The sequence below is a fragment of the Neolamprologus brichardi genome, chromosome 22 (genome assembly GCF_056152115.1).
Source record: "Neolamprologus brichardi isolate AB-2024 chromosome 22, ASM5615211v1, whole genome shotgun sequence".
Lineage (NCBI taxonomy): Eukaryota > Metazoa > Chordata > Actinopteri > Cichliformes > Cichlidae > Neolamprologus > Neolamprologus brichardi.
Window position 1 is genome coordinate 9,185,887 of NC_142124.1, and position 11,614 is coordinate 9,197,500.

An 11,614-nucleotide genomic window follows, 5' to 3' on the forward strand; every position below is an offset into this window, starting at 1 on the left:
TACGGCTGACCGTTCCTTGTTTAGCCAATAATGCTTGAGAATGAGCATTACATCAACTCGAAGCCCGGCCTGCGATTCGTCAAGGACGCCTCATATAACTGATAGATGACTTCGTCAATCATGTCCGCGGATACATGCTCCTTCATCCAATCATCATTTTGCATTGACGAAAAAGGCGGGGCTCCCGAGTCTTCTTCGTTGGTGCCATTGGCTTCAACTTCCGGCTGTATCGTCCTCTGGAAATCACAACGTGAGTAGCATTTGAAAGCTCTGTATTTTATATAACGTGATGCTTCAGTGGAAGCGTGTTGGCGGTTTTGTTCGGCAACTTTTGTCTCACAGATCGGCCGCAGTTTTCCTCCATAAGCAGCAGCGTTTTATCTCCAGACTGTCAGTTGCTGTTTGTAAAGCTAGCCAGCAAGCTAATCAGGTGCTAAAGGAGCTAGCACGGCTAACCTATTCATGCTTTCTTATACATGAGGCAGTTCCCATTCAGGGTGTAAGCTACACAAAATTATGAGAGTATATAATAATTGCTGGTTTGTGGACATTTTCATTGATATCGCATCATTGTTAGTTTAATTTAACCGCCCTCTTTTACCTTAACTGCAAATGAATGAGTGTAAGCTGTTTGGAAGGAAGGTTAAAGGGACACTACACCCATTCTGCACATGTTCATTCATGAGCAACCTGAGGCACTGCTGTTTTAATGCTTAATTAGTTCAAGCAAACGCTTTCCAAACTCCGAAAGGATCAGTTTGATCTGTCACCGTGATATGCTTATATTAATTTACATAATTATAAGTTTATGACTTAATGGCAACATCAGAGAGAAACGGGATCCTCCTAGTGGCGCTTGGCAGGTGGTGGTACATGGTGCTGCTTCTAAAGGTACAGTGCTGTGAAAGAGTAATTACCCCTTATTGTTAAGCCAAACTGTAATTAATCACATTTTTTTGGAAAGTTGAATTGACTTTCAGTAGCCACACCCAGGCCTGATTAATGCAAGAGCTGATGAATGATCGGATCACTTAAATAGAACCTCTGACAAAGTGCAGTAGGTTAAAAGATCTGCAATCATGCAATGATCTACAGAAAACCAAGAACAGATGAGAAACCAAGTTAGTGACATCCATCAGTCTGGAAAAGGTTAGAAAGCAATTTCTAAGCCTTTGGGACTTCAGTGAACCACAGTGAGAGCTAAGCTCATTATCCACTAATGGAGAAAACTTCGAACAGTGATGAACCTTCACTGGAGTGGCCAGTTTACCAAAATTACTCCAAAAGAAGTTACAAAAGAGCCAAAAACAACATCTAAAGAACAGCTCTCACTCTAACCCTCACTCAGGGTCAGAGTTCATGATGAAAAAACACAATAAGAAAGAGCCTGGACAAAAATGGCATCCAAGATTTTTACCAAAAACATCTTAATGATCCCCAAGATATCTGGGAAAATATTCTGTGGACTGATGAACGTTTTTATAAAGGTTTGAGTTCCTTTACATCTGAAGTAAAACTAACACAGCGTTTTATTTAAACAAAAAACAAACAACATATCAAACATATCAACAGTCAAACACGGCAGTGGTAGTGTGATGGTCCAGGGCTGCTTTGTTGGTTGATTGCAGTTTTTGCTGCCAATGGTGGCGCAGCTAGTTATTAGGTATAGAGGGCAGGTAGTTTTTTAGAGCCAGGTATGTTTGGATAACGTTATTCCTTCATAATTAAGAAAAAAGAGAAAGAAGAAAGGGCGAAAAAAAATTCACAGCTCTGTATGTTCACACTAATATTTTAAAGTGTATGCGATTTATTACTGTCATTTTGGAAACTATGCTGACTTGAGTTTTTAGTGTGAAAACAGAGGGGTGGGCTACAACACAGGTCTGATATGGTCAGACTGACTTTGTGTTTGCTGGTTCAACAAAATCGGAAACCCCTGTCAAAGATAACAAGTGTCACAGTAGTGGTTATCATCTTTCCCAGCACATGCTTTCTGCTCCAAGCTCTGTGTACTCACATAAAAGGCTGTGTCATTTGACGCCTCTGCACAAATTGATCACTTGAATGCGAGCTGCTTCAGTGATGTTATCAGAGAATAGGGGATGCATATAAGATAAACCTAAAGGTATTCCTGGTGCTGCAGAAAATAATTCATTTTCTGAATTCATTCAAAAGCTGCTATTTTCTACATGATTTCAGTGTTTTTGTGGCCTATTTTGTAATGGTTTGTATCACAGATTTGTTTTGGGGTGAGTGGAAATGTCTGATCAGACATTATCTGATTTATATCACATTTAGAAGAAGGAGAATCGGTGATGGTTCCTCTCAGTTTTAAACCCAAATCTGAACATAATCTCCTCTGGACCAGCTCATGTCCTCAGCTAAAGTCACCACAGTGATCTTACCGGGTTAAGAGAGTCACCATCATGACGTTAAAACTCCAGTTTTGTTCAACAGCATACCCTGCTCAAGTCACTCAGGACTATTTTAAGTGTGGAGTGGACCGATAACTCAGCTCATTAACTTTTTGCCGTCCTGGGGAACTAGAACCAGCTCAGGATGATTGACTGGTTAGTCTAAATTATAAGACTCCAAGCTTATGAATCCCTTGTATCCATACTGAAGTGCTTTTTTGACAGTTGCTAAACAATAGCATCGGACTCTTTGTGGTGGGGCTCTGTTACTATGCTGGGTTCAGTTTTGATGCTCAAAGTTAGTTGATAATGTTGTAATTGATATGGATAAAACATGAGTAGTCTCTAGGTTTGTCTGTGTTATTGACATATTTGTATTATACTTATACTAACAGTGCTGATTGTTGAAAAGAAACCTATTCTGCTCATATTGAGCTCCACATGTTTACTACAGAGGCTTTACAGCGTAAAAAGTAATCCATGACTTAGGCCTTTAATTCGGGGCCTTGATATAGTCTCAGTTCCTCCCCCATCTGTAACTAGCTGCTTAAGCTTCTTTTCCTGTAAGCCAACATTGTTCTGATTGGCTGACCCTCACAAACAGAAGGTTAAACAGTAAGTGGGTCACAGACAGAGTTATTTGCCTGGAGATATTGGAGATATCAGCTATTATTGACATCATACAGCACAAAGAGTAGAAAAGCTGCTGGAACCATGACTTGAGTGAGAGTTGTAACAGTATTTATACAGGATATGAGAGAAAATGAAGAAAACCATAACAAGTTTCCTTTAATGTTTAACGTTTCCTCAGCTTGTACTGGCAGTCTGTTATTGCGTTATAAATCAGCTACTCACTCAGTCCTTCCTTCTCTGTCTCTGTGTTTCTGTCCTGGCTATTCAGAATGGGCAGTGTTTTGGCTGCCAGCTCCCCCAACCCACCACCACCAGCCTCGGGCGGCACTCCTGCCCCTGGCTTGACGGTGCCACCGGGCTTTGGGATGCCTCCGGTTTCCGCAGTTATACCCCAGACTGGGGAAACCTCTGCTCAGCAGCAGGAGTCAGAAAATGCTTTGCCCAATCCAGGGGCGTTTGACGAGTGTCATCGGAAGTGCAAAGGTAAGAGGAGCAGCTTTAAAAAAAATGTTTATTGGAGAGGAATGTCTGTTTGATCTCAATTTGTCTTACCTGTGTGTGTTTTCTCCTCAGAGGTTTTTCCTTTGCAGATGGAAGGCGTGAAGCTAGTTGTTAATAAGGGTCTTAGCAATCATTTCCAGGTCAGTTAAGCTCATTTAACCTTGTTATTAGCTTGGCTAAAATTAGCTTTCTCGACTGATATCTGTGTACCCAAATGTTCAAGGATGGTGTGATGAAGATAGTTAGATTATATACATTTAAGATTCCCTCTGTCTGTAGAATGAGAGGGGGAATAAATACTGGAAGCAAAATAAGATTATGTCAAACTTTGGCATTGACGCAGGTTTTTACCGTCATTGCACGACTGAAGCGATTCTCCTTTATGTCGATTCATGAAGTCCAGCAACATATTTAAAACTCAGATTTTACGGTGTCGTTTTAGTCTAAAGTTTTGCCGTCACTGGACTGTTTTCAGCGAACTGTAATAAATGTGAATAAAGTGCATTTTTAATCTGCGTGCTTGCAGGTGATTCACACTGTGCTGCTGAGCACCACCGGAGATTCCCTCTACAGGTTCGGTGCTACGTATGTTGGATCGAAGCAGACGGGTCCAGCAGAGGTATGAAGCCTTAAATTCAATGTGAATCTCATCTTTACGCTGTGGTTTAAACTGTTATACAAACACTCTCCTGTTGCTCAGTCGTTTCCAGTCATGGTGGGAGACATGGACAACAGCGGCAGCCTTAACGCCCAGATCATCCACCAGATCACCAACAGGATACGATCCAAAGTGGCCTTCCAGGTGAAACCTCTTACTGCTGTCTGGACTTTTTCCCTTTAATGCAACCATGAAAATGTGTGGGTCGAGTGGGGCTCTACAGTGACTCTTGTTAACAATTCACTGCAGTTTTTAGTAATTTCTTTAAAAATAAAAATGTTTTACTCCATAGAAAGAAAATAATAAAAACAATCCAACCAACTTTGGCCGTCTAGTGTACCAACATACTTTTTAATAGAAAGATCATTCAACAGTTCAAACAAGTTAAAGGCTTTGGACTTTATCAGACTGAGCCAGTCTTCACAAAATCACAGTTTACACTTTACGAATGAATTATTTTGGGGGGGTTTCCCACTAATTTCAGACTAGAGTCAGCTGATGTCTGTAAAATGCTCGTTTGACTTTTTATATATTATATAAAGGCAACGTTTGAAGACCTCCCCAGTACCCTAAATGGCCAATTTTGACACATAAGTATATATTAATTAAGAAGAAAGAAAGAAAAGAAGAAGAAAGTGTACTTTATTGATCCCCGTGAGGAAATTCCTCTCTGCATTTAACCCATTCACTCAGTGAAGCAGTGGGCAGCCATTGGGTGCCCGGGGAGCAGTGTGTGGGGACGGTACCTTGCTCAGGGGTACCTCAGGGTAGCTGTTCAGGAGAATCGAACCCCCAACCTTCCGATCATGGGGCCACCACTCTACCTACTGAGGTATCCCTGCCCCCAAGGGCATGTGTTTAAGATGTGCTTGATGACTTTTTCTGAGGGTAGCTGCCTATGCAGAGACCACCCTCTGTACCCTCTGTCACAGACACATTTAATTTGTTCCATAAGCAGACCTGAAATATTACAGAAACCTCTCTGTTCAACAAACAGCCTCATGGATTACTCCTAGTTGGCTTTCAAGGGGTAAAGAGTAAAAGAATGTGTCATGTTGGCATTTTTTTACCCTTTACATTTACAGTTTATTCATATATTTTCCGTTGTGATAAGATGTGCCGTTTTGACATAAATCCCCTCAGAGCACTTTATGCCAGTCACATTTCCAGTTAAACCTGCTTTCAGCTGGTCCCTTATTCACCAGGGGTCACCACAGCAGGTTCCTCTGCATGTTTGACAGATTTTTCCACCGGACTCTCTGACACAACCCTGTGGGATAAAACTAGGGATGCGTCACTTGTTAGCAACCACATTTCCAGTTATCTTTGATTATTAAGCACCAGATGTGCAAAGTGTCTATATCTGCTCCATCATTATACAGTAGAAGTTGCTGGGTTTTTTCATGGTCAGATTCTTATTTTTATCTTATTTACTTTATTTAATTTTTTCATGTGGCGAGAAGTTTCTACGCTCAAAAATGTCTTCTGAGATGTTTCTATTTTGTGTGTTATTGTTCTTGCATGATTCTAACTGTTAAATATGTTGTATCCTCAGACACAGCAACACAAATTTGTGAACTGGCAGGGCGACGCTGAGTTCAGGGGAGAAGATTTTACTGCAACTGTCACGCTCGGAAACCCAGATGTCCTTGTTGGCTCTGGTAGGTCATCAGTCACAGATGCCGTGCAGGTCACTGTTACTGTTGTCTGTTCTTTTAAATTGGTGAAAAGCAGCTATGTAGTCAGCCAAAACCAAAACTGTGATCTGCACCTGAACATCTGTTGTCATCTTGCTGTCGTGCACCTGTCAGGTATCGTCGTCGCACACTACCTCCAGTCCATAACGCCGGCTCTGGCTCTGGGAGGGGAGCTGGTTTATCACCGCAGGCCTGGAGAGGAGGGCTCAGTAATGTCTTTAGTTGGCAGATACACAGGTGAGACACAGTTTAAAGATTAATACAAAGCCTGAACTATAACGTCAGACACATGTCCTAACTGATAGAATTACTTCTCTGTAGGCAACAACTACATCGCCACTTTAACACTCGGCTCAGCGGGAGCTCATGCATCTTACTACCATAAAGCCAACGATCAGGTAAGCGCATCCGCATGTATCCCTTTTGTAAGAAAGGACTCATTATTTTGTACAGTTGGCCTTCATGATGATCTGTCTCTTCTACAGTTACAGGTCGGTGTGGAGTTTGAGGCGAGTGCCCGCATGCAAGACACCAGTGTGTCGTTTGGCTACCAGCTAGATGTCCCTAAAGCAAATTTACAATTTAAAGGTAAAGATGTGCACGTTTGGTAAAATAATTTCAGGAGAGCAGTTTCATCTTCATCCATCGCTGCATTTTATTTGCAGCCAAATTTTTGTGACAGATTATAGAACAAAGTCGACGTTATAAATGTGCTTTGTCATTTATAGCGTTTTTAGTGTTTTTATAAACCTTGTGGTGTCAAATATGAGCTTTGAAGATCTGAAGTTGCTTGCATCAGAAATTGCCTCCCTAGCAACAAAACTGTGTCCCAGTTTTATAAGCCCCTCAGAATTTCCAAATGATTATACATTAAAAAAAAAGAAGAAGAAAAGGGTCATTTAAAGCAGTCGAGCTTAAATCTGCCCCGTCGTCCCATCCTTAGGTTGTTCACTTCTTCCAGTGTGAGTATAGGATGTATTTGATGTGTTTTGGCTCTCGAGCTGCTGTCTCGCTGCTCTTGGTGATGAGGAACTCTCATCACAGCCTCCAGACTGTGCTGACACCCCCACACACAGCTGGTTAGGGCACCACTGCTTCATTGGGTTAGTTTTGTTTGAGTGAAGGTGGATGAGTTTTGGGATAGTGAATATATTGGACAAAGGATGCTGAATGTGGAGCTGCTGGGAAAGAGAAGATTCACGGATGTAGTGTGGCACAAGGATGCTGGGATTGGGTGATCTGGAGGCGCCTCCTGAAAGAAGACGAATTTGGAGTCAAACTAGCATCAAAGCAGCCTGACAAACCCTCCTGGTTTATGTTCTGTGAGATAATATTTGTGTTTTTGTCAATGGGATCTGGTAGGTTTACCAAACAGAAATGTAACTGCTGCAGTAAGAAAATAAGTCCTCATTAGTTTTTATCTCATCCAACCAATGGACAGATGAGTTTGTGGTGTGGCGAGCTTACACACAACGATGTGTGTCCACTTAAATTGTGCTTAAGGTCATACTGCTGCCCAATAACAAGAAAGCGACTCACTTTCTGGACAAGAACCGCCATTAAGGCAAAGGAGGCCGCTACAGTATTCTGCTGAATGATAGATGTTGCTATTACTGCCACATAATGCTGATGTAGGAAGAGAAGAAGCCAGAACTGGAAGCAAAGACATTGCTCGGTGTATTTTTTCCCCACACAAAGTCTCATCCCAGTGTAATGTTCCAAAATCACTCAAATGGAGGTAAAAACGGACATGATCACACCCAGCTGTGAAACGCACCAGAGGTGTACATATACACAAAGGCTTTCTCAATTTGAGAGTTTTTCTTACTTTAAATCTGCCGTTCTGCCTCTTTCAGGTTCAATTGACAGTAACTGGATAGTTGGGGCAACGTTGGAAAAGAAGTTGCTCCCGCTGCCCCTCTCTCTGTCCCTCTCCGGCTTCCTCAACCACCGCAAAAACAAGTTCCAGTGCGGTTTTGGCGTCAACATCGGTTAGGCCGACGTAGTGCCGGCTCACAAACGGCGCAGACGCACCACTGACCTAGAGACTTTACCACGAAAACTGCCGGTGACCTCTTTGGTAGATTTGACCAATAATTATAGTGCTGGTTTCCTCAAATCATTTTTCACCACATGTGGTGAATATAAGCGGTTAATATAAATCTACATTTGACTCTAAACCTTAAAGATGAATCCCCTCGATGATCAGTAGTGTAATGAATAATGTTACCTGTCAGGAAGCAGACCCTCGTCATAAACAGACACATAGACAGCAGGCGGACGTAACATTAGAAGACAGATTTACAGAGCTCTTTGTTTGAGTTCAGTGCCTGTCATGTTTGTTTTTATTTTGCTCCTGATTTAAAAATTTTCTTCTTTTATTAATATTTTTTTTTTACCATTAAGTCTGTCTTGGTGTGCAGTGAGTGAAAGAAGTATCAGTTTTTGGTTACAGACAAGTTTACCAGCTGTTAGGAAGGAGTGTACTGTACTGTATGTCGTGTTCACAATGCATCACTTGTTTTGTTGCCTTTTTTATGTTACATACATACTGAACAGTATATATGAGCTGTATATACCTCTTCAAAGCTGATCAATACAATTTCTTACAAAAACTGGACGTCGTACTCGTTTCCTTCTGTCAACGTCAACTTTTTTTTTTTTTAAGAGCCATTTGTAGATGTTGTGTGCGTACTCCTGAAGGAGTTGAGCAATCATACTTTGCACACAAGTACATCTTATCTAATATCAGATATTATGTTGTTGCCATGTTGCCTAGCAACACTACCAATGGGATAAATGTTTTTAGGCTTTAGCCACCTACAACACTTTATAAGAAACTATTGTATCACTTTTTTATTTCACAACAGTAACATCTCATTCATACCCACTTGTTAAATTATCTATGATATGCTGCCTGACATCCACCAAGCAATGGCACGACCATGACCATTTTTTAGCCTTTATACTCCTGCAGCATATTGTGAAAGCATCAGTTGCTTTCCTCAACAATATATTGTTTGTTTCACAGAATTTGAACTACATCAGCCTGGAAACGTTCAAGAATGACCCAGTTTTGGCAGATAATCAGCATCTGTCATCAATCTGCTTCAGGGTTGTAGCAGAGCTGGAGCCTGGGTGTCATAGGGCGAGAAGAAGGCTACACCTGATCACAGGTTTGTGAGGAGGAACTAAAGGCATTCTCATCATCTGTGATGACAAAAAAAACTTCAATTTCACCCCTCAGAGCACGTAACTGGTTACTTCACCGCTATCTTATTGGATTAGTTCTGTTTGAGTGAAGCTAAAGGAGTAGATAAGGCAGCAGAATCACCAATTAACCAAAAATGTGTGATTCTGGACTGTGGGAGGAAGCCGCAGACTCAAGGAGAACATGGAAACTCATCCCACAGACATCCCACGCTGGATTCAAACCCAGGACTTTCTTGTTGTGAGGCAGCAATGCTGATCTGCATACCACGTATAAACAGAATCTACCACGCCAAGTTTTTTTTTTCTGCTGTCAGTGTAACTAAGCTTGACAATCAGCACTGTAGTATGGGTATGTACTGAATCAGTATCCCACATTTTGATTGATTCTAGTTTCCCGATGTCCACAAATGCATCACAAGAAACATGTGGCTCAAAGAGATGATCAATCAATTTCTACTGTACAACTGAAACTGTTTGTGGCTGTGCATTAATAGTTCTAATAGAAAAAGAGGAATACACAAGTGCAATGAACATACCACAGAAACCAAAGAAACGTCAGCTTCCATTCATGTTTTTGTCATATTCAAATGGCAAATCTATAACATGCAGTTTTAATGTTTAATGTCAAAAGTTCAGGCTCAGCTCTGGTAAATGCTCCTCATCAGTGTTGGTCAAGTTACTTGAAAAAAGTAATCAGTAATTAATTACTGATTACTTCTCCAAAAAAGTAATCCTGTTACTTTACTGATTACTTATTTTCAAAAGTAATTAATTACTTAGTTACTTAGTTACTTTTAAAAACATGATTTACAACCTGAATAGGTGATAAAGCGATAGATCTTTCAGCCCAATTCTACTTTTTCTACATAATCCATCATACAAAATGTAATCAAATGGAAAAGTCTTTTTTTAAAACTTGTTTTGTTAGTTTTAATCTTTTAACTTTATGCATGAAGCAAAATTTTAATTATATGCACCATTCTTAAACACAGCAGAAAATAAATAAAGTCAAAGACTAGCGGTCCTTTTGCTCTATTTTCACCTGTAAAGCAGGAGTAGAGTAGGCGGAGGTTTATCCTGGTGCAGGTGTGCCGCAGCGGTCAGTGGAAGGATACCGCAGTTTCTCTGTGAGTTTCTCATTACGTCGTAGCTACTCGGTGCTTGCTTGGAAGTTTAGGGGTTTTTTTTTCCACTGTGAAAAGAAGTTTTCTTCCCACGCACAGCGGACACTAATGTTTTTGTCACTTTTTACGGAATCAAACTCAAAATAAGGTCAGTACTTTCACGCTTTAAACGCTGCACGCTCATACTCTCTCCCGCACTCGATATATGATCCATTGTTGATCTGCACACAGCTGTTGTCACGAACATCACACTCGCTTACGTCACTGTCATGAGACATTCTCGCAAGAAAATCACGGTTTTAGTAACGCAGTAACGCAGCGTTCCTACGGAAAGTAACGGTAATCTAATTACCGTTTTTGCAATAGTAATCCCTTACTTTACTCGTTACTTGAAAAAAGTAATCGGATTACTTTTATGGGCAGTAACGCGTCTCTGCTCCTCATTGACCAACACAAACTCTTTGCCTTATATGTATTGTAGTTTGTGGGCATCACATCTCCTGGTCTGCACCATTAGGATCCAACGACAGTTTAACTTTAATATCATAAACTATTAGAAACTGAAAGTAAATATATCCTATGGTGGAAAATAGATCAGAATTAGCCCCTCTTAGTCTGCCTTACAATGTCCTAAAAAGAAGACAAAACCCACAAATCAATAAGAGGTGGCATTAATCACTTTCTAACAAATTGAAAGTAAAACAGAACTTTTGAATGAAATCTTTCACAATATCATTTTGTGCTCGGAGTACAACAGAGTGAGCTGCTTGAATAACTCTGTTTCATTTGCTTCAATCTCTCTATGCGTCATTTGTTCATCAGTTTATCTTGGGTTGGAGACTTTGCTCCTTTGTCTTATCAGGTTGTTGTGGGAACAGCCAAAGGACTTTTCTCTGTTAAGATATTTTCTCCCGCATGTTAGATCCATAAACCAGAAGTACATCCCAGAGGCTGTTTGTCACAACAGCAATATTTTTAGATGTATTTAATAAAAGAAGTTGGAGACAGGTAGTAAAAACTAATGGAAAAAGTAAATAGAACAAGTGGAAGTATAAATAATAGATATAGATCAATTTGAGACATGAGAGATACAGAATGTTTAATTGGTATGAAAATAGTGATCATTCAGGATTATCAGCCTATATAACATAAACATCATGAGGAATTGCACTCCTCCAGTGACATTTAAAGCTTAGCATGTATACCAGTACATATATGAGTGCCACTGAAGCTTGGTATTTACTTATGATGAATAGTTATTGACCTTGGGGCACCTATTTACTGCTACTACTAATCTGTAGGTGAGCGATACATTATGCTATTTTAGATGGAGGGTGTCAAACCTTTGGCCCACCAAAAGGTCCTTTGCAAAGT

At 40.5% G+C, this 11,614-nt stretch overlaps 2 protein-coding genes across 2 annotated transcripts in view; one reads left to right on the plus strand and one right to left on the minus strand.

Moving 5' to 3' along the window:
• The first annotated feature begins 104 nt into the window (after window positions 1–104).
• tomm40l (translocase of outer mitochondrial membrane 40 homolog, like) lies at window positions 105–8,517 on the plus strand. The gene is made up of 10 exons (XM_006794387.3): window positions 105–250; window positions 3,316–3,530; window positions 3,621–3,688; window positions 4,075–4,167; window positions 4,249–4,350; window positions 5,762–5,867; window positions 6,018–6,140; window positions 6,225–6,301; window positions 6,389–6,491; window positions 7,760–8,517. Exons 2-10 carry the CDS (start codon window positions 3,317–3,319, stop codon window positions 7,897–7,899), a joined length of 1,026 nt encoding a protein of 341 aa, XP_006794450.2. The 5' UTR covers window positions 105–250; window position 3,316; the 3' UTR covers window positions 7,900–8,517.
• A 2,808-nt stretch (window positions 8,518–11,325) lies between these two features.
• The window catches only part of LOC102789992 (apolipoprotein A4 a), a 1,644-nt gene continuing 1,355 nt past the window's right edge, over window positions 11,326–11,614 (minus strand). The window contains exon 4 of the mRNA XM_006794481.3: window positions 11,326–11,614. This exon is cut by the window's right edge and continues 843 nt beyond it. The gene's annotated coding sequence lies outside the window, so the exon portion shown is untranslated.